We start from the raw sequence: 26,501 nt of genomic DNA on the forward strand, positions 1-26,501 counted from the left end.
CAGCCTAGTAGTTTAGTTCCTCAATTTAGACAAGATAAAAATAAGTTTTTTAAAAACCTAGTATTAGTAGCAATGCTGTTGTGAACCTTTAAAATGTAAATGCACACACTCTTTTGGGGATTTAAAATCCCCCCCCCCCCCGCCCCCAGCATTTGCAATACAAACCTTGCAACAGTGGGCTGTTGCACCAAAATCAGAAGCTCACCAGTAGTAAAAGTTAAACTGATTAGGTTGTATTTGTTCAAGCAGAGAGAAAAGCAAAATGTAAATGACTAAAAGTAAATTCATTTTTTTAAAATGTACAGTTTTAATAAGCTGAGATGGAAATACAAAAAAATTTATTCTAAAAACAGATATGACTTTTAAACTGACAGTGTCTGTTTAGAGGAAAACAAAACACTTGGGTGTTAATTGATAGCTAAACAAATAGTAGTTCTGCTTCTCCTGTTTTTTTCCTTTATTTGATTGTTGCTGCCCAGTAAGGTGAGAGTAAACAAGAGTATCCATCAGTAAAACTTTGGTAGCCTAAGAACCCTGCTGTTGTCAGTGCTGTATTTAAGTATTTTAGTTCTAATCAAATTTTGTTTTATTTTTTACTAGACTCCAAAGGGAGCCTGATCACCAACTTGGTAGAACAGGCATCTCTGAAGCCTACAGAGTTGGAGGCACATCCAGTTCGTAATCAAATCCAACTTCTGTTGAAAACCCTGGACCAACACCTTCAGACCATGCCAGTGAGCAGCGTGAGGACGGACTGTGTGAAGAGCTTCTTCGATTATATTAACACGCTGGCTGCTATTGTGCTATGGAGCCTGAATACAGAGCTAGGTGACGTGTCTATTGAGAAGTGTAGCGAAGCGAAGACTCACCGGTGCGGTGCCTCCTGCTGGTCGTCTAGGGAATTAGCTCTCCAGCATACGGAGCACCTCCTACTGCCTGGTGTCTCACCTGCCACTGGCCCTTGTGTCCCTCCTGGCCCCCGGTGCTCTTTACCTCAGGGTACTGCCCCAGCAGTACCCCCACACTTTGGGTCTCCCCTCCCCGGGGAACCCCCAACCCTCTATCCCCACCTTGCCTCAGTGGCTACTGCCAGTCATCATCTAGCCCCCTGCTTGCCGGGGCAGACTGCAGTCTGTAAACCACTCATCACTGCCAAGGGGGTTTAGACCAGCTGCCTCTGCCTAACCCCAGGCTATACTTCTGCAGCCCCAGTACCTCCGTAGGCCTTGCACAAGGCCTGCAGCCTGGGGAGTTACCACGCTAGAGCTCCTCTTGCCTTTCCCCAGCACTACTCTACTCTGGTACCCTTCTCTCCCAGACAGCCAGGTCCTTCTCCCTCTACAGCTAGAGAGAGACTGACTTAGCTCCTGGCTCACAGCCCTTTTATAGGGCCAGCTGTGGCCTGATTGGGGCATGGCCCCAGCTGTGACTGCTTCCCCAATCAGCCTAGCCTTTTCTCTCTGAAGTGGGGTAACTGCCCCGTTACAGAAGCCCGTCACAAGGAGGTGACATTATCTAAATCTTATAGTATGAGTCCATTCTGGAAAATAACTATATGGGAGTCTTTCCATTTTCTTTGATGGGTAGCGAGGGCATTGAAGATAATTCGGGCTGTGTAGATGTAACTGGGCAGAACGTTCTCATAGAACACTTAGCGTTGATACCACATGAGCCAGAAGAGCCCTAGCTTGAGTATATTGTACTGGCAGTTAGGAGGAAAGAAACCTGTCAGTTTACTTGTGAACCAGCCAGTTTAATCTGGAGTCACTGGGCTGCTCTAATGTGGAACTCCACAAATCTGATTTAAGAGTTGCTTCCCAATAAACTGCCTTCCAAAGTTACATCCCTCAGTGAGGTAGAGGAAAAAGGAAGATGACAGAACCTTTTTCAGACTTTCACTTTAACAGGACCTGCCACTGTCACAGTTGTCAACTTTCACATGGTAAATAAGCACCCCAATTTACACAAAAGGCCAAAAAGCAAGCTAATCCCATTTCAAAACAAGCCAATCCCTAAGAACCCCAACATTCTGAGATTAGATCCCACCCTGGCGTGCAGTATCGGACTGTGGTGGGCCTGCTGTGCACCCCCTTGCTGGACGCTGATCAAAAAAAAGAAGCTACAAGCTAAACAAGCAACAAGCTAGAAGCCAAAAACTAGCCGACAAGCAACTCACAAGCCAATTAAGCCAAAAACAAGCCCAATTTCGGTGTTGTTCTCCTCCCCCTGTGGGTTTGGCATGTCTGGTTACTGCATGTGTGGAAGGTACTGGTGCCCCAGTGTAACACAACCTCTCATGACTTCATGTTTCCATAACTGGAGAAATGTGTGGTAATAGTCCAGTGGTGCCCCGTGTTTTCCTGCTGTTTTAGGAGGTGGAAGAATAGTTTAGAAGGGGTGTCTCTGGGTACATCTGCCCTACAGAGCCTATACTGGCAATGCTATGTTGGCATAGCCCCCTAGTGTAGACTCCGCCTACACCAACAGAAGGAGTTTTTCTGTCAGTTTAGAAACACCATCTCCCTGAATGTGAATCATGAGTTAACCTGAGATACCAGAGCCCTGGGTTCTGATCCTGGCTCTGACACCTCTGGGTGACCTCTGACAAGACACTTCACCTTTTTGTGCCTCTAAGGCCTGGTCCCCACTAAGTCCCTACTTCGGACTAAGGTACGCAAATTCAGCTACGTTAATAACGTAGCTGAATTCGAAGTACCTTAGTCCGAACTTACCGCAGTCCAGACGCGGCAGGAAGGCTCCCCCGTCGATGCCGCGTACTCCTCTCGGCGAGCTGGAGTACCGGCGCCGACTGCGAGCACTTCCGGGATCGATCCCAGAACATCGATTGCGTGCCGCCGGACCCTCCGGTAAGTGAAGACAAGGCCTAAGATGGGGTTAATGATACTGACCTGCCTTGCAGACAAGCAACTCTAGACATTCCTGCTGCAGAGACACTGAAACCATGACTACCATAGGGGGGAGGGTTAGCTCAGTGGTTTGAGCATTGGCCTGCTAAACCCAGGGTTGTGAGTTCAATCCTTGAGGGGGCCATTTAGAGATTAGAGATCTGGGGCAAAAAAAAATAGTTGAGGATTGGACCTGCTTTGAGCAGGCGTTTGGACTAGATGATCTCCTGAGGTCCCTTCCAACCCTGATATTCTATGAGTCTAACCGCATTGTCTGTGTTGCCAGAAGCTCTCTTCCATCATTAAAGCTGTGTCTGCACTGGGGGTTTTGTTGGCGTAGCTATGTTTGCTAGGGGGGTGATTCTTTTTTTTTTTTTTTTTAATTTTATTTATTTATTTATTTTCATGTCCCTGGTCAATGTAACTATGCTGACATAATTAAAAAAAATTCCCAACAGCATTACTACTACTACTAGTAGTATTTAAATTGTGGAACAAGTACAAGTAAGAAGCTTTACACAGCTCCCCTCTGTGTGTCAGTGAAATTATCCCAACCTTTCACTCCATTTGTAAGAGCAGCAGCAATTCTTGCTTCAAGGCAAGCAAAACAAAACATAGGCTGAGAAAATAAAGTTAACCTGTGTCTAGAGAATTCTAATAAACCAGATCACTATAATAGTGCATGTGTTGTGACTCTGACAAGCTTCCGCTGCAATTTTTCCCTGTAGTGTTTTTCATGCTGAAGCAGATTTGCTCTGCCATTTGCAGCCAGGTCTTACTCAGATGTCCGAAGGCACTATGCTGGTTCTTGCAATGCCTCCTCCAGATAGTGCAAAAGATTGTGGGGCACATCAGAGTCAGAGCAATTAGGTCATTTGGGTTGCCAACTTGCTTCATTACTGTGGCCCTCATGCCTTGGTGATTTTGAGCATAGGGGCTTCAGAGGCCTAGTGTACAGATTAGCTGAATAGAACTCAGTCTGTGTAATACATTAATTTAGGTTTGTTTGTTTTTTTAATTGTGTCTCTCTTACGTTTGTAGATCAAACTGCAGAGGTGAAGGTGGGGAACCCTTTCATACTGCTACAACAGAGCCCATCTCACTTGCTCTCTCTGCTCTTGTTTGAGAGACAAGTTCCTCCTGACAGGTTGGTGCTTTTCGTGAATACTTAACTGATGAATTTAATGCTCATGAACTGGGCTGGACTCTGCTCTCTATGACTAGAATGGCTGCAGAGCAGACTTCTGCTAGATCTGAGGAAGGTATTAGTCCCTGGCTTCTCTAATGAGATGGCCACAGAGAATTGCAATTAGTGAAACTTATGGTTTTGTGACTTAGACAACTACTGGCCATTGGGAATTGAACTGAGAGCTCTAGAGATGTGTGGTTTTTAAATTGAAACTGTCTGACTTCTGGACACAGTGGTCAACATCTTATACATGTAACAAAATAAAAATAAAATTGTTTCCCAAGATCATTTTTTGAGAACTTCTGGGCATGGATATTACACTGGCAGGCAAGTAGACTGGATTATCTAATGCATGTTTTACATCTTTAAATTCTGTATTGGCCTGGTACTGGTGCGACTTGATAACTGAAGCAGGTGTTAAATGAGACAATATTTGATAATACTTTATAAGCTGTTCAGTGTCTTTATGTAATTCACTGTACTGAGGACCAAACTGAAGGATCTTTCTTGGTATTGCCCTGAGCCATGTATATCAGACAAGGGACTTATTGCATGAAATTTTAGGGTGAAGTTCTCTTCGCTGCTAGAGCCATGGCCAGTGCAGCTGTTGGAGCAGCAGGTGTTTACTGTATATTTTACATTTTAACCATTTGGAGATATTTGCACAAAAGGTAATAAACTTAACAACGTTGTATATTTCTGTCTGGATTTTACTAAGTCTGTTTCAAAAGACAACCAATCCCAGAGCAGTCCACCAATAATAGCTTATGGTAAATGTTCATTACATTTTCAAGTTCTGTGCCACCCCATCGTCCCAGAATAACTTCCCCGCTTACATAAATGCTCACTGTTTCCGCCAAGAAACATCTTATGGACCCAGCTAGTCTATGAAGCATTTAAGCTTTAAAACTCCCTCTTCTTCTGTTCGTATTTTGTTATGTACTTTTTATCTTTGCTGCTATTTCCAAATTCTGTAACTTTACAGTGCAGGCATCTGTTATACCTTTGGCACTGCCCTGCTGCCGAGCAGCGCCCTGTACACTTTCAAATTATTTAAGTGATTTACAGTGGCGGATTTAGAGTTAGTGTGGCCCTGTGCTCAGCTTCATTTTTTGGGGCCCCTCCTTGGGACCCAGCCAAGAAAAAGAACATCCTATCTTATCTTCCCCCCCTCCCCCTCGCTCCCGTTTTTTATTCTTTTTTTCTTCCTCCTTCTCCTCCTCCTATAAGTAATAGGAAGTACATGAAAATAAAGTGAGGTACCTTGATTGTTTTTGTACTCTAACTTATTTTTCCACAAACCACTTGAAAATCGCTGAGGGTCTCGGCGGACCACTTAATGATCTTTCAAAATATTGTTTGTACCGTTAGCTAATTACTGTAAAGTGCTTTGGATAAGAGCGCTTTATTAAAAAAATGTTGGGGTGCTGGGTCTGGCCAGGAGTTAGGGTGCAGGAGGGGGCTCAGGGCTGGGGTGGGGGGTTGGGGTGTGGAGTGCTTACCTGGTGCAGCTCCCGTTTGGTGCGAGGGGTGCAGGTGGAGATGTGGCGGGGGGTGCAGGAGTCGGGGTGGGCAGGGGGCTGTGGGTGAGGGGGTGCAGGAGACAGGGAGGGCAGGGGACTGGAGGTGAGTGAGAGGGGTGCAGGAGTCAGGGCTGGGGGTGTGGGCTGGGTTGCGGGGGTGCTCCCAGCCCCCTGCCCTGAGCAGCTCATGGCATGGGGCTGGGGGGGCGTTTGTGTAGAGGGAGTGCGGGGGCCCTGCCTTTTCTCCGCCCCGCCCTGATTCCACCCCCTTCCCCAAGTCCCCGCCCCGCCTCTTCTCCGCCTCCTCCCACTCCCTCCCGGAGCAACCTGAGCGCTGGCAAACAGCTGTTTGGCGGCAGGGGAAGCGCTGGGGTGGGGGCGGAAACGCGGCATGCTCAGGGGAGGAGGTGGGAAGAGTCGGGGGAGGGGGAAGGTGGACTGCCAGTGGGTTCGGAGCCTGCAGCAGGAGCCCCAGGAACCGGCAGGACCAAGCTTCTGCCCCTGGAGCTGCCTGGCCTGGGGGGCCCTGGGCCAGGGCACCCTGTGTTTTACTGTAAATCTGCCTCTGAGTGATTACTAAGAATTGGAGTAAATCATATTACCAAAAAGCCCTCTTGTTGTAGGCCCAACATTGGGCCTTTATCAAAGAGATTTGATATTGTGCTTAGCAAGTTTCTGTAGTCTGGCTAAATTACATCTTCCATCCCATTCGTTTCCTGGCAGACTCCATTAATTGAGCTCTAATGAGATCGTCGTACGTTGTTTTTAGGCAGGTAGTCACTGGGTCCTGACCTCCGCAGACTGGCCAGGATGGCAGTGCTGCAGCTGCTAGAGGTGGGAACTTTGCTTTGTTCTCAAATGTCCTCCCCTTCCCCCCTGACACTTGGAATGGAATCCACTCGCTCCAGAAAGGCTGTGCCCAGTACTTTGCTGTGGGGGAGGCTGATATGACTCTTTTTCAGCAGGATCCTAGGGGATCCTTCTCCATCTCCCTCCAAAACAGAGGAATAAATGCAGGGTTTAGTTACAGGGTGGGATGAGTTGCCAGACTATGCATTTTAATGACTTTATCTGCAGGAAACTTACAGTTCACAGATATATAGGCAGTGGGAAGGAGCTGAGGAAATGGGTGGTATGAGCCACCTGATTCTTAATGATCCTCCCTGTTTGATGCCCCAGAGAGAGGTGGAAAACACCCCAACGTCTCCATTGTCACCCTGTACTGGGGGACATTCCTTCCTTACTCCAAATTTGGAGCAAAATATACTGTTGTAAGGTTATAAATAGGATTAGGTGCATAATCCTGGTGATTCTCACTGACACGCAGCTGTTGCAAAGGATATTAAGCCTGACCTGGGAGTGCCCTTTTTTTTAATTAACAAGGTAGATCTCATTTTGAGACCATGTTGTCTATTAGTAAGAGCAGAGAAATAGCTGCTGGGACTCGAGTTCTCTTCAGAACTCTGCTGCTTGAATCATTGTGAAGTTAGGCAATACACAACCTCGGGGTCTCATTTTCCCCTGTTAAAGGGGATAGTACGTACCTTGGAGAACTGTTGAGGACTGTTAATGTTTGTAATACTTCTTGAGATCCTATGTAAGTGCAAGGTATTATGCACGTGCACCTGCTAAGTTGGTGCTGTTTTCACTCCTCCAGGCTCTCTTCACTGTTGGCAAAAGAAGAGTTGAACTTAAATGTGCAGCAAGTTATCATTAACTGTTGTTGTGAGCCACTGTCCTTGTGCAGTGCCAGGCAAAGCAGCCAGACCAGGTCTCTTTTGACTAACATCAGCAGCCTAGCACATCTTCATGCCTACCATTGTTTGCCGGATGTTGAGATACCTATCCACAATCCAGCTATGGACTCTGAGGAGGATTCTACTCAGCCCTCTTCTTCCCTGACTGACTTGAACCAGCACACACTCACTGCCTCTTCCCTGGCCTTCCTGAAGTGTCAGTCGAAGCTAATGGCCACTGTGGCATGTCTCTGTGCATCCAAGGTACAGAAGGTCCCCAAACCAAGTCTGTCATGGATGGAATTTCGGGGCAAGAGGGAGGTCCCCTTGGGCCTGGAGCAGATTTCCAAAGAGTGTGAGACATTACTGAAGGAGTTCTTTATGCTGGAGAGTTTTCTTCTCACCATGTCTGAGCCACTTCAGGATCCCCAGGAGGAAGATAGTGGTTTGGTTAGTGGTCTCTGTGGCAAGCCATACATGTCACTTGTCCTTTTGGGCTTGCATTCTACCATGGCTGTTGAGGTATTAATGGAAGTCTTTGAGCAAGCGCTCGCTGCAAAGGACTGGCCCAGAGCCCTGAAGGTCTTGGACCTGTACAGTCAGGATATGGAGGAGCTGACCAGCGTGAGGGATGCTGTGCTGAGCTGTGCGACTGCTGACGGTAAAGGGAATGAGTTTTCTTTATAGTGTACAGTCTGAAATAGGGATTGGAAATTGGGGACTGATCTGGTGATCCGTGGGCAAGTCCAAAGAATGGAAATTCTTTTCTCTCCTCCCCCTGTTCCCCAAAGCATAGAAGCTGGGCTTCATGCTGGTAGCTTGTCTTTTCACAGATAAGGATGGTTGGCAGTATCTGTTCCCAGTGAAGGATGCAATGTTGAGAAGTAGATTGGCCCTGCGCTGCCTGGACAGGTGGCCCCTTGAGGCTTGTCTGGAAATCCTAGCATACTGCATCTGTGATCCTGGCATAACCGAAGAACTGAAGTCTGATCTGCAGAGCAAAACAGGAGAACTGCAGGTTTATCGAAAGGTACAAAAACCATTTTATGAAGTAACTAGGTATGGAGTATACCTGCCTAAAAACTTCTTTAACCCTTGGTTCCCTTTGGCACATAAAACATCCTCCCCAAACCCATATCCAAAATTCAAACCTGGTCAGCTTTCTGAAAGTGCTGAAATGTCAGGTTAACTCTCTCCTTCCCTCATCCAAAATTTTTCCTTTCCAGTTGCCTCTGTGCTTTGTTTCCAGAGAAGTCTGGAGACAAAAGCACAAAAAAATCCAAAGAACTTGAGTCCATTCTTTCAGGGTCTCTTTTTCCTCCAACTTGCACAGAGGCAACAATCACTGGAAACTTTCCAAGAGAGCTTATTCTTGTCTGAATTTTCAATCCCAGTTTTACAAGCCTAAGAAGTTGAGGAATCCAGACTCTTGCCTGCTTATCCAGTAGGTTTGGCCTAATCATAGCATAACTGGTGCTGTGTTGTCTCTTGGAACTCTACCAGCAATCTCTTCAGACATCTATAGATATAGATATAAATGGGTTTAGGCCTCTGTGATAGAATCTTTTAATCTAGTCCTCTTGAAATTGAAGTGAATTCACCTAGGATTCCCAGACCCTTTCTAGTATGATAAATGTAGTTTCCTGGCTTGGGCTAACTCCTGATGCAACCAGTTCAGCTGTCTGCCTGGGCCTGGTGATGGGTTTGAAGAAATATTGTTCAAAACAATCATTCATAGAAACTCTAACATTTTATTTTATTAGATTTTGAATTTGCAAGATGTCCCAACATGGAATGACTGGCAAGATCTGAAAGAAGCCTGCATTGATGATCCCCAGGCTATCATGAGTGTTATTCTGGAGGCAAAGGTATGGCATCTTGCATGGCTTTTTGTGTTTAAAAATTAGAAAATGGTGGCACTATTACATTTTGTTAAGCAATGTTTTTAGATGCTTGTTTCAACAGAGTTCACAGGGCAAGAAGAAAAACTCTTAATAAATTGTGTATTGAAGAAGCTAATTGGAATCTTTGTTTAATGTCAGGATTTAAATGAAAACCAAGCATCCCCATAGTTTTGTCCTAATTTTATTCCCATACATAACCCATTTCTTCCGTTCTACCTCAGAAATCCGACAAGGAGTGACTCTCTTGGGTGATGTGTGTAAGTAACATGCTGTCCTTGCCAAGGAGAAGCAAAGCTAGATGGGTTTTTCTTAATGCTTGGAAGAATAAGCAGCATGCAGTGAGTGTGCTATACTGGGAATTAAAAAAATAAGCTCTTCTAGACAGAGCTTACATTTATTTGAACTTAGAATTTTTAAAGTTAAAAATACAGCTGTTGGTGAAATACAGGTTTGGACAGCATAAAATAACCAATGATGTAGAGCCCATGGAATATATCCTTCTGAAACTATTAACAACCTTGCTGGAAATTCTCAGTATAATCCAAGAACACTTACAAAAATATTTGTCCAAAATGCCTTTTTTTCACTGGCAGGTTACAATAGTTAGCTCAGTGTAGGATGGGACTCTGGCAACATTGTATCATTTATTACCCTCCCCTGACCCGTCCAACCCTGGTGTTGTAATTATTTCTTGCTGGAGGAAAGAGTACCGTAAGACTACTGAACTGGCCTTTTAATGTTAATCAGAACATGGGCGTGAATAGCCGTAATGAAGGGAGCTGTTGTTTGCCTTCCGTCTCCTTAGGATTATGAGTTGTGTGAAGAATGGGGTCACTTATACCCTGTCCCAAGAGAACACTTGATCAGCCTTCACCAGGAGCACCTCCTGCACTTGCTGGAAATGGGAGACACTGAAAAGGCTTTGCAGGTAACCAGAGGGCTGTTTTTGCCTTGCTATCTTCAAAGGGTAGGTCACTGGTAAACAAGGGTACCCAAATGCTGCTATTGCAGCCCTTAGTTAGGCTACTTGCCAGAAGCCTTGGCTGTATAAATGTAGATTGCAGCTGAACTCTTCGTTACAAAGATTCAACCTGTACAGATGACAGGTCTCAACACATACCGCCAGTCCACTTTGATCAAAGTGGAATGTTGTCTGCAGAGACCTTTAGTTTTGTCCTCTACGCCAGTGGTCTCCAAAGTGGGGTGCGTGCACCCCAGGGGGTGCGCAAGAGGATCCTTCGGGATGCGCGGCAGGAGGAGCGCCGCTGGAGCAGCGCAGATTTTCTTTTTGTTTTTTTTTTTGTTTTTTCCCCCTCCGGCAGTTCGGCCGGGAGCAGGGGGTGCATGCTCAAAAACTTTTTACTGATGGGGTGTGCGATCAAAAAAGTTTGGAGACCACTGCTCTACGCTGAGGTTTAGACAACTTTCACACATTGTGGACCAACAGTATTGCCAACCCCAAGCATTCAAAAAACACAATAGACTCCAAACATTTTTAAACCAATCTCGAGAATCATGACACTTCAGAAATAACACATTTTAGGTTCTTAATTGCTAAATAGTTAGGTAGGTTTCAAGTCTTTAGGGGTCACCTTTTCTGTCTCTTCTCTGTAACCATGAGGGCTACAAAAATTTTTTTTTCCTAAATGAAAGCTAAGATTCTGAAGTTGGGGCTTCAAGAAAAACACTAAATACCATAAGACTTGTCTACATGGGGCACATTTGGCCCCTATGCTACACTTTGGCAACTCGTTTTAAAGAACACTTTTGATGGCCACTAAGCCTTGGCCTACACTACAGAGATAGGTCCACATAAGGCAGCTTATGTCAACCTAATTATGTCTGTGTACATCGGTGGGAGCAAGGCTGTAGTATGTAAGTGCCCTACTACAGTGACATTAAACACTCCACCTCCACAAGAGGCATAGGTGTATGTCAGTGAAGTTAGGGGGACAGTGTCTGTGTAGACACTGTTACTTATATTGGCTGTTGGCTGTCATTCTTGTCAATTTCACAGCTACAGTATGGAGCCGTGAAATTGATGAGGAAGCTGGGCAGTCATCTCAAGGTGGGTGAGGGGCTCCAACTAGAGCCTGGTTGCCCCCCTATCAGGGCTTCCCGCTATCAGCCGAGCTGCACCTGCCCTGCTCCCCACTACAAGCTCAGAGCTGCCTGGACTCTGGGCGCGTAGCTCCCTATTGGGAGCCCAGAGGACAAAGCCGGGCTTCCAGCAATGGGGAGCCAAGAGCCCAGGCTCTCAACCCCCCTCCCCCGCCCCTCTTCAGTCTGTGGAAGCGCTCCTGGTGAGGATACGCACCACCAACAGAAGGAGGGTAGTGTGGACATGAAATGCTGCAGTAATTACTGCAGTGACTGTAAGTCGATCTAACATAGGTTGACTTAAGTTTCTAGTGCAGACATGCCCTAGGTCCTAACAAAGCCTTCTTTCTTTTGCTAGTGTTCTGGTTTGTGGGGGGGTGTATGTGTTAATAAAGCAAGCTTCTTTGAAAGGATACTATGAGACCCAGATTTTAAATTCTGTGGGGGGGAGGGGAAGGATTTTGCAAAAGCCTAATAACAAAAATGTTTTCATGGCTTTTTTTAACTTAATGAATATGCAGGGTTTCTTGGTTTGGATTAATTATTAGAAACTATAATGGAATGTTCTTGTGCTGCTAGTGCAGAAGAACCAGGAAGTGAAACTGACCAATCTGGTTTCATTGCTGCCTTGACTTAATGAAGTGTGAAAGCAAAATTCTTTTGGGTTGAATAATCATGGGACTGTTAATTTAATTCTCTCTGTGTTATTTTAGTAAGTGCCCTCTTACAGAGAACTTTAGGATCCTTACAGGTTAACATAGGGGTCATCTTGATGATTCAGTATTTGACTCTTAATTTTTGGTCTTCTATATCTCACTTCCTGTTAAATTAAATTAATTTGCAATAAATCTGTTTATTTTTAATTGTTAGGAACCTGTTCTTGATCATAGATCATTAAGTTGAGAGCAGTTAGGCTGTGCAGTGATATGCACATAGAGGTGACTAAAATACCTTCAGGTACTTTACGAGGTTGTTGCAATTTAGATAAAATGCTTGAAAGACTAGTGTAAGGGAAAATATCCTGCTCCACACAAGGTAAATGGACTAGCTGAGCTTAAGAGGCCTTCCCCTGCCATGTAATCAGGATTGTCTGCATATTTTTCTCTTGGCTTTTGTAGCTCTTAGAAAGAATAGAAGACTCTGATACGCGCCTTGTGATAAGCGAACAGTCTCTTGACAAGCATCCCAGCTTGGCAGCCTCTCACTTCCTAGCAAATTATCTCACTACCCACTTCTACAAGTACCTGACAGCTACACGCCATAACGAAATCCAGGCTCTCTACATGGGATCAAAGGTGAGCAAAGCCACAGAATCCCAGCTGCTTCACTCCATTCTGCATTTACAGTAATACATACTAATTCTACAACCACCCAACGGTAGGTCTGAGAGGAGAATTCTGCAGTACCTCGTGGGAGACCCAGGTACCAATTCTCAGTACCTATCTGAACCAAGTGTATGAACTGGAGGTGAGAGATGGAGGAGGAGCCCTTAAGCCATCTTTGTATATGCTGAATTTTGGGGCTTTTGTAGCTTCCAGGATCGTCAGGACTCTATGGGCCATTGAAAGCAGAGAATAGTCAGCACAAGAGGGGAAGGGGGATTCCAGAGGATTAGAAAAAGGGAAAATACAGTGCCAATCTATAAAAAGGGAAATAAGGACGACCAGGGGAATTTCAGACCAGTCAGTTTAACTTCAGTACTCTGAAAGATAATGGAGCAAATAATTAAGCTATCAGTTTTTGCAAACATCTAGAAGATAATAAGGTGATAAGTCAGCATGGAATTGTCAAGAACAAATCATGTCAAACCAATCTAGTAGCTCTCTTTGACAGGGTAACCAACCTTGAGGATAGGGAGGAAGCGGTTGATGTGCTATATCTTGATTTTGTAGTAAGACTTTTGATACTGTCTCGCATGCCTTTCTCATAAACAAACTAGGGAAATACAACCTAGATGGAGCTACTATAGGATGGATGAATAAGTGGTTGGAAAACCATTCCCAGAGGGTAGTTAGCAGTGGTTCACGGTCAAGTCGAAGGGCATATCAAGTGGGGTCCCGCAGGGATCAATTCTGGGTCCGATTGTTCCATATCTTCATCAATGATTTAGATAATGGCATATAGAGTACACTTGAAAGGTTTATGGACAAAACCAAGTGTGTGTGTGTGGGGGGGATTGCAAGTGCTTTGGAGGATAGGGTTAAAAATCTGGACAAACTGGAGAAATGGTCTGAAGTAAATAGGATGAAATTCAATAAGGACAAATGCAAAGTACTTCACTTAGGAAGGAACCAGGGTGGACTTGATTTAAATCACTAGTCAGGAAGATTCAATTTAATCATGGATTTCTACATAAAAGTGCATTCTTGTTGGTTATAACCTTAATACATATTCTTCACAACTCAGAGATAGATGTAGGTTTCATTTTTAGAAGGTACACACTATAACAAACTGGGGGGGGGTGAAGGAATTCAAATGTCTAGTATGCAGCTTGGTCACAGACAATGCTGCAAATATATCCAAGATTAGAAGAGTATGAAGAGAATCCCAACTAATAACATATGGTTGCAGTGCTCATTTGATGCACCTCCTAGCCAAAGATGTCAGTGTTCCAGAAATAAAGGCTAATGTTGTTGTTATGGAAATATTTTTCAATTTCAACCACTTTGCAGCAGCTACTCTGAAAAAAGTGGGAGGAACCAAGCTAACTCTCCCACAAGACGTGCGATGGAACTCAGTAGTGGACTGTTTTGAGCACTATATCAAGAACTGGCCTAATCTGATGACAGTTTGTGAACAAAATCGTGAAAAAATAGATGGCACGGTCACAGCCAAAGTTCTCAACATTGGGCTTAAGAGAAATGTTGAACACATGCCCACATCTCTTGCCTTGGGAGAGGGAAAGAATCCCAAGCTTGTTCTTGGATAGAAGTAGAAAGTACAATAGCTATTTGACACACTCTGAGCAATGGCACTGCTACCTGTGTAATACTTAGCACATATATGGTGGATTTCATTTGAGGCTCTCCAAATGCCTTCCAGATGTGGGCAGTATTATTCCAATATCTGGATGGGAGAACTGAGGTACAGAGAGAGCAGCTGCCTTTACAGAAGTCACACCAAATCCATGACAGAGCTGGGACTAGAACTTGGGTCTCCTGATTTTTGCCATCCCTTGCTCTAGCCAATGTGTCCCTTGCTCTTGCCACTTGTTGTAGGAGCAGCAGTGATCTGTATGCTCTGTGTAACTCTGCTCTGTATAACCTGTAGGTTCAAAAGGTCTGTTACACCTCCTCCCCTCCCCCCCCCTTTTTTTTTTTTGGTCTCCTCTCCCTCTTTGAACACCTGTGAAGTGGCTTTCCCCCTCCCCCTCCCTCCTGGAATGCTTGTGGGATGCATGGGCTGCTTGAGCAGCAGGAAGATCAGAAGACCTCCCAGGTAGACAAGGTGTCTGGGACTCTGATTAGGCAGCGATCACACGCCCAATGCATGGACACTGCCCGAAGTGAAGTGTGACCAGCCAGATGTGGCCAAGTCATCTCTAGTCGCAGGCCATGAGGAGCAGGTCCTTAAAAGGGGAAGGGGCCATGTGCTCAGGAGTGCACTCACAAGATTGTACCTCCAGTGAAGGCCCTTCGCCTTGACCGCTTGGCCAGTGGTTCGCCACATTGCATTTCATCGTGCCTCGGGAAGACTTACCTTCATCGCACCATCCAACGCTGCACTGTGGGACACTTACCTTGAAGGATCCTGACATCTCCAGTGCTGTGCCTGTCCTGGGAGTGTGAGTATGCAAGTGAGAGTGTGACCACCTCCCCGCCTTTCTTTTGAGCTTAGCTTATCAGTATAATAAACGTGTTGCTTTTTGCCAAGTTCTGGTGGGTCATTGGTCCTCCCTAAGCTTACTAACCGGTCCAATTTCAGGTAACACCACTATGCTCCGCTTTAAGCAGATATTTAAGCAAACTGAATGGATTGAAGTCTCATCTATAACTCTGCCCTTTAACATTACCAGTATCATACCTGCTTCAGTGCTCCCTAAAATAACTGGTGCATGGTGCAATACACTCTTCTGTTACCTAGCTTATCTGGTATATCGGAAAGTGGCTGTAGTAAGTGGCCGTTCTTGGGGAAAGGTACTATCTACTGCAGGGGTCGGCAACCTTTCAGAAGTGGTGTGCCGAGGTCTTCATTTATTCACTCTGATTTAAGGTTTTGCGTGCTAGTAATACATTTTAACGTTTTGAGAAGGTCTCTTTCTATAAGTCTATAATATATAACTAAACTATTGTTGTATGTAAAGTAAATCAGGTTTTTAAAATGTTTAAGAAGCTTTATTTAAAATTAAAATGCAGAGCCCCCCGGACCGGTGGCCAGGACGCAGGCAGTGTGAGTGCCACTGAAAATCAGCTCGCGTGCCGCCTTTGGCACATGTGCCATAGGTTGCCTACCCCTGATCTACTGTCTCCCTTTTACCCTATAATGAATGTAGTGGAACCCAGCTGCAAAAAAATTAAGGATTGGGTTAATTGTTGTTTTTGCCTGCTGTCTATTGTAGTGGGAGAACCATATTCTGCCTTTCTATAACCCCTCTCACCTGACAACCGTAAAGCATTTTACAAATGCCAATTACATACCTACTTCACAGGGAGGTTGTGATATTTCATATTACAGATGGGGAAACAAACTCTCTTGCCTCAAAAGGTTTGCCCAAGGTTACATAGCAAGTCTGAGGCAGAGCCAGGAATAGGACCCAGGCTCTCAGGTCTAGTCTTTAACCTCTAGATATCGCTTCCTCCACCATATAGATCGTTCTGCTGGGTGCTTTTTGGATGTAGACAATCCTTGGATTCTGGCTATGTGATGATGGTCTCCCTCTGTCTCCTTCCTGTGTCCAAGGTGTTGCTGACTCTTCCTGAGGCCTACCGTGCTAGCTACTCCCATCTGTCCTCCAGGCCACTGCTCATGCTGGAGCAGCTGCTCATGAACATGAAGGTGGATTGGGCAGCTGTGGCCGTACAGACGCTGCACCAGCTCTTGATTGGGCAGGAGATCGGCTTCACTGTGGACGACATGGATGCTTTGCTCTCCAAGTATTCAGAGAAAGCCCTCGACTTCCCCTACTCATTAAAAGAGAAGAGATCAGGTGACTGCGTTTCAGAATTTTCCCTTCTACCAGGGAAGGCGGGGTGGAGGCCACATTGTTGTCAGTTACCCTTAAGAGCACCCTACTCCATTTTCCTGCAGGGTTTTATACAGCCAGATATCCCCTCCTTGTTCCAGCCTAGGGCATATTCTTTGAGAAGTCCTCTCCTTTTCACCACAACAGGTGTTTTCAAAAGATTAGTAGCCCAAATAGTCTTAATTTTTACCTGCTGCTTTTTTCAGGGCCTCCTTCCTTTTACCATTTAATCTCATCAATGTAAATTCATTGATGGACTTAATATATAATAGGGTGCTTCAATAACATCTTGCCCAAAAACAAACGTGAGTTTATGTTGTGTGGATTTAAATCAGGGGTCGGCAACCTTTCAGAAGTGGTGTGCTGAGTCTTCATTTATTCACTCTGATTTAAGGTTTCGTGTGCCAGTAATACATTTTAACGTTTTGAGAAGGTCTTTTTCTATAAGTCTATAATATAGAACTAAACTATTGTTGTATGTAAAGTAAATAAGGTTTTTAAAATGTTTAAGAAGCTTCATTTAAAATTAAATTAAAATGCAGAGACCCCCACATCAGTGGCCAGGACCCGGGCAGCGTGAGTGCCACGCTGCCTTCAGCACACATGCCAGAGGTTGCCTACCCCGATCTAAATGGATCAAATCGTTAAGACTTGACTCCTGTTTGTACTCTCTGCAAAACCCCCCAGTTTGGGGGCAGTTCTGTATGATTGGTTGTCTCTGCCTCAAGAGGTCTGGGACTGGAACAGCAGAGGGTGGTGCAGGGCAGAGCTGTGTGTGAGAAGCCTGCATAGCATCTGCTTGCATTATGCCTCCCTCTAATGGTTGAGCTTGTTTAATAAAATACGCATCTTTTGCTTGTTCCAGTCAGTTGCTTGCAGGAGATCAAGTCTGACGCTCTAATATTAGTATGTGTGTTTACCCTGCCACGGAGTCAGATGCTTCCTCTTTGCTTTGACCATCCTGTTCCAGTGGAAGGGAACCAAAGTCGGATTAATAGTGTTGTTATATCTGTCACAACTGTGGTATTCTAGCAGAGAGTTGCAGCACCTGTCCCATTATTCATGTGTCTTTCACAATAGTCCTGTCCCTAGATAGGAGTGTCTCTCTCTGTTTAGGTCTCTGAGCAGTAAGATCTGTGTTTATAGTTTGCATGCCGTAGAGTTAGTTAATTTGTGGGCTAATCTGCATGAAAGATGTTGTAATTTATGTCACACGAGCTAATCCCATGTGGACTCATACTTTTTTGCACACTGCTGTGAATGGATTATTATAATCTTCCTATTGGCAGATGAATGTATGACCAATATTTTATTTATTTCCTTTGCCCTAGATTCTGTGATTCGCACCCAAGAGAGTCTCAATCAGGTATCGGAGTCTGACACCTTGTCTAAATCAGGATCAGCAGAACTGTCTCCTGCCAGTTTTCCTGGTAAGGAAAAGGTCTAATGGTCACACTGTTTCTGGTCCTCTTCTTACTCCTCCTCAACCTCTCACTCTGCCCTAATCCTGCATCTCACCCCTCTCTTTAAAATAACAGTAGTTGCACTCTCTGTTCAAATTCAGCACAGGTGAGTAATAATCTAGCACTGTTTAGAGGTCTGGGAAACATGAGTTTGTAGGGAGAGGGTCTCAGTTTGGTTCTTATTAGATAGGTGTCCACATCACAAAAACCACCAGCACAATTGGCACTAACTGTCCCTTTTCCAGGCAGTCCAGTTCTGGGCTCCACACTTTGGGAAAGATGTGGACACATAGGAGAAAGTCTAGAGGAGAGCAATAAAGATGATTAAAGGTCTAGAAAACATGACCTATAAGGAAAGATTGAAAAAATTGGGCTTGTTTAGTGTGGAGAAGACTGAGGAGGGACATGAAAACAGTTTTCAAGTACATGAAAGGTTGTTATAAAAAGGAGGGTGACAAATTGTTTTTAACGACTGAGGACAGGACAAGAAGTAAGGGGCTTAAATTGCAGAAAGGGAGATTTAGGTTAGACATTAAGAAAATTTTCCTAACTGTCAGGGTGGTTAAGCACTGGAACAAATTGCCTAGGGAGGTTGTGCAACCTCCATCATTGCAGGCTTTTAAGAACAGATTACACAAACTGTCAGGGATGGTCTCGATAATACTTAATCCATAGAAGTCTAGTTAAACATAATCTAAGCACAGAAGCCTAACTAGGAATGGTGTGATGTTTAGAGCATGATGTGAACTAACTTGTGCATGCAATTACAGGAACCTACTTGTGGTTTCTTGTCTACTTTTGCAAGTTGACTTGGAGCTCTGATTTTGAGAAGCTTTGGCCCAAGATTTCCTTTTTGGAAAGACAATACTGTTGTCATCGTCCATCCAAAATCTTCTCATGCTTGACTGAGTGTGACCGTTAAAAGATCCCTTAGCTTCTATCTGGAACACACTAAAGCCCCAAGGGTGTCCATGTTTTCATTTGATAGCTTAATCTATTGTTACACCAGCTCCACAGCGCTCGTGTAAATGGTTCCCTAATTGCGTTTTGCATTCTAATTCTTTAGCAGACCTCAATTTCAAGGTCATATCTGGTCCACTAAATCCAAGATTTGCCTGCATCTAGATCTAATCTTTTGTCAGTTATGCCCAGAAGATTTGTAGAACATTGGTGCTCTTCACTATTTTGCTAGTTCAGAGTTGCATCTTTTTGCTTTTTGCAGCTAGTTATCATTTTTCATAGAATATCAGGGTGAAGGGACCTCAGGAGGTCATCTAGTCCAACCCCCTGCTCAAAGCCGGACCAATCCCCAGACAGATTTTTGCCCCAGATCCCTAAATGGCCCCCTCAAGGATTGAACTCCAACCCTGGGTTTAACAGGCCAATGCTCAAACCACTGAGCTATCTCTCCCCCCACTTTGTAGAACTCTTCCTGGAGCTTTCGTAACCTCTGGGTTTGGGATCTACTAAATGTTTTTTATCTTTTCAGAAAAAAACAATTACTTTCCAGGAGCAAGAATTGCAAACATGCTATAATAGATCTTTGCTGACTCACACATTTTCCAGCGGTGCTTTTGCAGCCTGTATGCTTCTGTCTTTTCCCTGAAAAAGAAACTGCGGGGTGAAGGCAGGCTTATACCACCCCTCAGAAGGTTGAGCATGCACCAGCCATTGGTGAGGCTGTCCAACAGCTGTAGAATTCTAAAACTTTAGAGGAATTCCCATCAGTAATGCATTGAGAGGGTGAGCTCAGTAGGGTGGGGCTGTCATACCAAAACATTTCCTGAAAGCACAATTACAGGTAGGTAGCATTTTTTTTTCTTTTTAAATAAGCTTACGACAGGCTTTCATGCAGTAAGAAGGTTATAACGGCATCAGTGATTGATGAGCAGCGATAGTCCTCTCTCACTGCTTTCCTTTTCCTACTCCCTTCCTCTATCCCCAATTTTTAAAAAATCAATAAAGCTATGCCTGTTCTTCACCATACTTATTTGCTTATATGTTTGTCCCCATTGCCTACCCTTCATCTGCTTGCATCTTTAGATTGTAAGGCCTTCAAGGTAGAGATTTCCTCTTTTCTATGTTTGTATTGCACCCAACACAATAAGTGGGGACTGCAGTCACTAGATTTTAGCTCAAGCAGAGTGCCTTATCTCCACTACACTTTTAAACACAGGTTAGTTAGCATGTGTTACATCGCACTTTTAAATCTTAGTCTAGATGAGGTCCAAGAGATACTGTAGGCAGCTTTGTGTCCTCTCAAAGAAGTGCTGCCCTGGACACTGTGCAGGTGTGTGGGGGAAGGAGAGAGGAGGGAGAAACCCTTCCACTCAGCAACCACCAAGTCCCATCCCAAATCATCCTGTTTCTTCTTGTGCATCTGGCATTAATCTGCACTCCAGTGTTTGTCAGCCTGATGAACATGAAGTAGCTTTCTCTTAGTGGGAGCATGTTACTTCAGTTGGAGTTTAACTTTGTTTCATTTTTAGAAGTAGTATGTGAGGGAATTTGAATGGGTTACAGGTGTAGTAAAGGGTCACCATGCCTTTCACATCCAGGAGCCAATTCCTGTTCAACCCAGGCTGGTAGTGAATATTTGACAGCTTTTGATTTGTGCAAATACCCACATCCCACAAACTACTACAATTAATAGCACCAACAAGATGCCAAGTTAGCAGTCTCAGTAGTGAGACCAAGGATTTAAAAGGTCATGGAGACTAAATTGTCCTTTTGCAGTTCAGAATTGATTCCTCCAGGCCAAGGATGTGATGTGATGGTGAAGCAGGGGGTGCACTGTGGGGAAGTCTAGGCTGCTGCTGGCCCATGTTGTAGTTGTGCTGGGGTGAAAAAGAAAAATCAGTCTCCAGAGATGTCAGTCTGGCACTTCTGAGCAGCACAAAATATAGATGTATGAAAGCATATGTATTTGGCATTGCATTCCTGCCTTGTAGAGTCTCTCCATGTAAGATTGGTTGCTGACAAGGCACAAACAAGCCCAAAGATCACTTTTCTCCAGGTGTGGTGGGGATAGTGATGTATGTCTGCAAACACAAAAGCAAGATTTGCCTGTGGTAGTAGGTACTGAAGTGACTGGAAGAGTTTGCAGTCTCTATTAGCATATGTTATATTGCAAGATGGCAAGAAGCCTCTTCTGCATTTAAGAAAGATCTTGCTACTTAAAGTATCTGAATGCCTTACAGTGTGATGTACCATGTCTAGCATGGAGGGTTGAAGGGTACTGGTAATCTTTTCATTGGTAACCAAGAGGAAATTCCACTAAGCAGCCTAAATCCAATTCCACATTTGGCTTGGTTCTCCAAGGTATCATCCAATCTTCAAGTCCAAGAGAGAGAAGCCTGCCTCGGAATCTGTTTCCTCAAGAGTTTGTGCCACCTGAGGTGCCACCACCAAAGCAGCAATGGATCCCCGATGAAACTGAAATTACATGCATGGTCTGCAAAACAGAACGTTTTACTATGGTAAGAAACCAGGGTCAAATACAGATACTCCTAGGGCTGTGGTGGGGCATGTGTTGGTTGTTTGGTTTTTTTGTTTTCCCTCCAGCTGGTGATTTAACATGAAAGCTAATTCAGATGGACTGTTTCCTAGGAGCCCCCAGTGATGCTAGCAGTTTGTCCCTTATAATGTTGGTATCTTCCAAATTGCCGGTCAAACAGATGCTGAGGGGGAGATTGTGAGGGTTAAATGTATTTGAGGTGACAGGCTACACTGATGGCTCCTGAAAGATCTTTCTGGGGCAGGTGAAGTGATAGAAATAGAGCCTAGGAAGGGGGAATTTGATCCTGGGAAAGTAAACTCCTAAGGGATCTTGTGGAATGTCATCTTGTTCTTTTCCAATCAGACACAGTCTACGGAACTTCTGCATCTGGAGAGATAAAAGCTGAAAAGTCGAAGACTTTGGCAAATTAGTCCCAATTGGGCACATTGGCTCTCCCTGCCATCATCACCTTTTGGGAAAAAACAATCAGTGGGCAGACCTTAGAGAGTCTTGAAACCCAAGATGAACAGAAATTATTTGCTCTTTGCTGTTCATTGTTTTTAATAGGGTAAATTCACCTATGAGCTGAGTGGCTCTAATAAAGGAGAGAAATGTTAGCTGCTAATCTACTACACTCTTCCAATTAAGCATAATTTCTCTTGTGTCTCAGTTTAATAGGCGCCATCACTGCAGACGTTGTGGGAGGTTGGTGTGCAGTTCTTGCTCTACCAAGAAAATGGTGGTGGAAGCTTGTAGAGAAAATCCGGCTCGTGTATGTGACCAGTGCTACAGCTACTACAACAAGCATTGTCCAGCTGGCTTAGTCCAAGACACAAGCATGTAAGTCCTTGCATACAAGTTCTGCATAGTTCCACGTACCCCTCTTCCCCAGCTCTGTATGTGTGAGAGACAGCATAAGTACAGCACCGTGCTTTAATCTGACCAGGAGGAACCACCCCCATGGATTCAGAAGTGAGGCTGTGAATTAAGTAGCCCTTGGAGAGTGCCAATGAAGGGTTTTGTGATGTGGATGTTTTCCCCTGAGAATTGGACTGAAACTCATTTCATACAGACTCAGTGAGCTAGTGGAGGGTGTGGTGAGGAAAAGTGGGAGAGCAGTCACCTCTGTGCCCCCTGCCTTGCTATCAGTGGGCCTACTGGGAAGAGATGAGCACAGTGCAGTTTTGAAAGGGTACATGAGGGAAGAATGAGCAGTAAATCGGGGAGCTTGCGGCATTTCCAAAATATATCAACAGGACCCTAATGCTCTATTGCCCAGCACTGAGCCTGAGCACCTCGTATTGCTTTTTCTTCAAATCTCGAAGTGTGTGTGTGTGTGTAATAAAATAAATTCTGTTTGTTTGTGTGGGGCAAGGAAGCCAAAGGGGGGCAAGTAGGTTGGACAATAAAGGATTTGAGTATTTCTTGTTCTTTCTGTACTGTGGTTGGTGGTGTGTGGGGATGTGAGGTAGCGTAATCTGAAGGCAGCGCAGAGAACTGGATGCTAGGAACTCCTGAGTTTTAATCTCAGCTCAGACACATTCTTCTTCTTTGCCCTTAAGGAAGTCTCTTAACTCCTTACTGCCTGTTTAATAGATACAATACCTTCCCTTCTGGAGGTTATAAGGATTAATTATTTAATGTTGGTGAAATGCTCTTAGTGCCACATACTTATTTTTCCATCTGTATATTTTTTTGGGAAGGGGAGGTCATCAGTTTATTTTTGATAACTAATGCTACGAAAATGTTAGCAATATTGAACGAGCCCTTTTTTTAACTGCCAGGCTTTAATCACTCTTTCCTCAGTGTGTTGGAATGAGTGTGAAGCTTTTGTCTCTGTTTTACAGCACAAAAGAGGAAGATCAAGACTTGAGGGAAGGTGAGAACAAAGTAACATTCAATTTCTGCTTTTAAAAGTGCACGATTGTCATCTTCGTATTGCTAGTAAGCTGGAAGCTGTGCTGTAGCTAAAGGATCCAACAGCACTTCCATTAACAAAATCTCTGCTGTTTTCAAATATCTTTAGTCTGAAGTCAGGCATGCAGGAAACTATGAATGGAGTTGAGGATTGAGCTGCTGGGTTCCAGTTCCAGCTCGGACACTGTCTAACTGTATGACCATGGGCAAGTCACTTAACCTCTCCGTGCCTCAATTTCCCCATCTGTAAATAGTGTTGTGAGACTTCATTCGTATTTATAAAAGCACTTTGCTCTTCTCAAGCATCTTCATGCAAAGGATCTGAAAGTACCTCATTATAAAAATTGAAGTATTTTTCTCTCTGGCTGCTAGTCTAGGACCTGTGGATCTTGCAAGCATTTGTTCTGGTCTTCCAGGTCATGAGAAAAGGGCCCACGAAGTATGGGTGCTAGTTGAAATACTGAAATTCTTCTAGTAACTAAGATTAAAACATAAGTTTTTGAAGCTTCTCAAGAGTTCCACCAACCATAAATACAAGCTAGTATTATCCTCTCTCCCAGTGAACTGTGACAGGCTGTTTGTTGTTGAAAGCAGGTCTTGTTGCTGTGTTCCAGAGGAGCTACAATGGTCAGGTGAAGAGCAGCTAGTATCAGATGACTAATAAATACAAAGATAAATACCTCAGACTGAAGCAATTGAAAATGGAACTTCTGGTCAGTTGCTGCTGGAGGATCTTTGTCTTCATTACTTCGTTCAGTCTTTCATTTGTGTCCAATATTTAGTGCACTTCAGTTCGTTGGACCTGTGTAGCTTCTCTTGAGCATGGCAACAAGGACAGCTGCATGGGACTTGGACAGCCTCTCAGACTTAGCAGGGGAAGAACCGCAGCAAAGTGATACTGACTTTATTGTGGGACTATGGGGATGTTTTGCTGAATAAGGATATTAAGAACTTGGATGTCACTCACACTTTTAAAATGGGCTTGTTCTGATTGCCATGATTTTCTGTATATCTTAAGGTTTCATACTGCTGCCTGTCATAGTACACTCGGAGTACATTTCATGTAAAGTCCATACCAATAGATAGTCCTTGGTGGACTTTGTGGAGTATGTGGCATTTCCCCCTTTTCAGGGAAAAACTTTGCTTGGTGTAGAATTTGGGTTTTGAAAGGGGGTGTTAGCTGGCTTTTTTGGCTCAGTGTTGTCACTTTTAGCATCTAGTATCTCAAATTACTGCATTAGAAGGGTAATGCATCCCAAGTTGCTTGAAGATGGCCTGCAGCTTTGGTCTGACTACAGCATATGTCAATTTTGGTGGGAGAGATTCTTAGCTCAGATTTAAATTTGGGCCCCAAAAAGCCAGATAGTAATCAGAAAGACCTGATTTTCATGATCCCATACCTCACGAATTACAGTACCAGGTAGGGTGACCAGACAGCAAGTGTGAAAAATCTGGACAGGGGTGGAGGTGGAGGTGGAGGTGGCGGGGGGGGGGGGGGGGGGTAATAGGACCCTGTATAAGAAAAAGACACACAAATTGGGACTGTCCCCATAAAATTGAGACATCTGGTCACCCTAGTACCAGGGCTAGAAATGAATGCTATATATCACTTGAAACCTGAGATCCCTAGCTTTCCAGAGATTAGAGCAGATACTCTTAGCGATCTCAGCTTGAGATACTGGACCTTTTAAAAACTCATTGGTCTGGTCCCTTAAACCGACAGTACTGTTCTGGCATTGCTCAAGAGCTACTGGATCTTTTTTTCAGCTTTGAGTTTACGATTTGCAGGTAGCAACCTTAAAATAAATAAGTAGGTAAGTCATTTAGTGCTTCATCTACAATCAGTTTATTCATTCCCCTTCTCAGCCTCAGTGACTTCCCTTCCACCACCCACAGAGCACTTATCTCCACCGATCTTCTGACAAAAAACCCCACAAATATTGTAGCTCACAGGTGGTCAAAAAAGAAGGTGGGTATACTGTAATGGAGTGGCACCAAAAGGGTTAATCATGAAAAATACATTGAATTGGGGATATGGGTGTTTATTGAGGAAATATTTTAGACAGTATTGGACTTGATGTTTGGGAATGGAAATCTGCTACTGAGCATATGCAATAGCTGCTTTCTGTGGTTCTGTGCTGTGCGTGTTGTATGGATGAGATTTTCATCCCTCTAACTTCTGGAGTGTGTGCTGAGAACAGCACAGGTAGCTCTGATAATAAAGCATACAGAATAACTTTACGACATGCTTTCCGCCTGATTTGCTGCCCCTCCCAGGATGATTTTGATTAACTGGTTCCTGTTTCTTAGCAGTACAAACCTGTGGTAATGGAAGTTTGGATTGCTCTGTAGTGATGCAAGTACCCAAGGCAACTGAACTTGAGTGGCTTCTTTCTCTGAGTGAAGATGAAAATGAAATTGTGCGTAATGAATTTTATTATGAACAGGTAAGAGCTTGAGAGACAGAGAGGTGAGTCCAATGTGTAACCAGTTCCCTTTAGAATTCTATTAAGTGCTGGTGCAGTGTCCATTTACAAGCTCTTGGATCTTTCTTTACTCTTAATTGACAGGCCCCTAGTTCTTCCTTGTGTATTTCCATCCTCAGTCTGCACTCAGATAGCACAGCATGTGGCCACCAGATGATACAGCACTGCTGCAAATTGTCCCAAGGTCTGATTAACCCTGAAGTGGATGCTGGGCTTCTCATGGACATCATGAAACAGCTGCTTTTCAGTGCCAAGATGATGTTTGTAAAAGCTGGAAGGAGCCAGGATCTAGCTTTGTGTGACAGGTAAATTGCCAGCTGTCCTTTGGGATTCATTGGAGCTCTTGGCCTTCCTTTAATGAATTTAAGTAGTGTTGAAAGGTGCTGGACTAACCTCTCTAGAGGCCAAAGTCACCTGTTTATCCACAAAATCAATACTGGGAATACTAGACTCTTGGAGTAGATGGGAATAAATCTCCCTGACTATTTAAACCTGCTGCTTTTGCTACGGAGGATTCTTTTTTTTTTTTAAGCTTAACATTTTGCCTGTTTTCAGACACTTATTTCGGGTAGGCTTTTACAATGGTACTTGTCAGG

The 26,501-nt window shown here is 44.2% G+C and overlaps 1 protein-coding gene across 5 annotated transcripts in view; it reads left to right on the forward strand.

Annotated features, from left to right (window-relative positions):
- Window positions 1–26,501, forward strand: part of ZFYVE26 (zinc finger FYVE-type containing 26) — a 68,033-nt gene that overhangs the window by 29,290 nt on the left and 12,242 nt on the right. For 4 of the 5 annotated variants that reach the window (XM_042849326.2, XM_042849327.2, XM_024109440.3 and 1 more), the window contains exons 19-32: window positions 601–828; window positions 3,948–4,053; window positions 7,276–8,015; window positions 8,188–8,384; window positions 9,118–9,222; window positions 10,064–10,186; window positions 12,477–12,653; window positions 16,258–16,504; window positions 17,872–17,970; window positions 21,325–21,482; window positions 22,173–22,342; window positions 23,350–23,381; window positions 25,730–25,866; window positions 25,990–26,210. In XM_042849326.2, the coding sequence (XP_042705260.2) occupies window positions 601–828; window positions 3,948–4,053; window positions 7,276–8,015; window positions 8,188–8,384; window positions 9,118–9,222; window positions 10,064–10,186; window positions 12,477–12,653; window positions 16,258–16,504; window positions 17,872–17,970; window positions 21,325–21,482; window positions 22,173–22,342; window positions 23,350–23,381; window positions 25,730–25,866; window positions 25,990–26,210 (2,740 nt within the window). The remainder of the gene's footprint in view (window positions 1–600; window positions 829–3,947; window positions 4,054–7,275; window positions 8,016–8,187; window positions 8,385–9,117; window positions 9,223–10,063; window positions 10,187–12,476; window positions 12,654–16,257; window positions 16,505–17,871; window positions 17,971–21,324; window positions 21,483–22,172; window positions 22,343–23,349; window positions 23,382–25,729; window positions 25,867–25,989; window positions 26,211–26,501) is intronic. The other variant, XM_005306678.4, reaches the window with a different exon arrangement.

This window comes from Chrysemys picta, chromosome 4 (genome assembly GCF_011386835.1).
Source record: "Chrysemys picta bellii isolate R12L10 chromosome 4, ASM1138683v2, whole genome shotgun sequence".
Lineage (NCBI taxonomy): Eukaryota > Metazoa > Chordata > Testudines > Emydidae > Chrysemys > Chrysemys picta.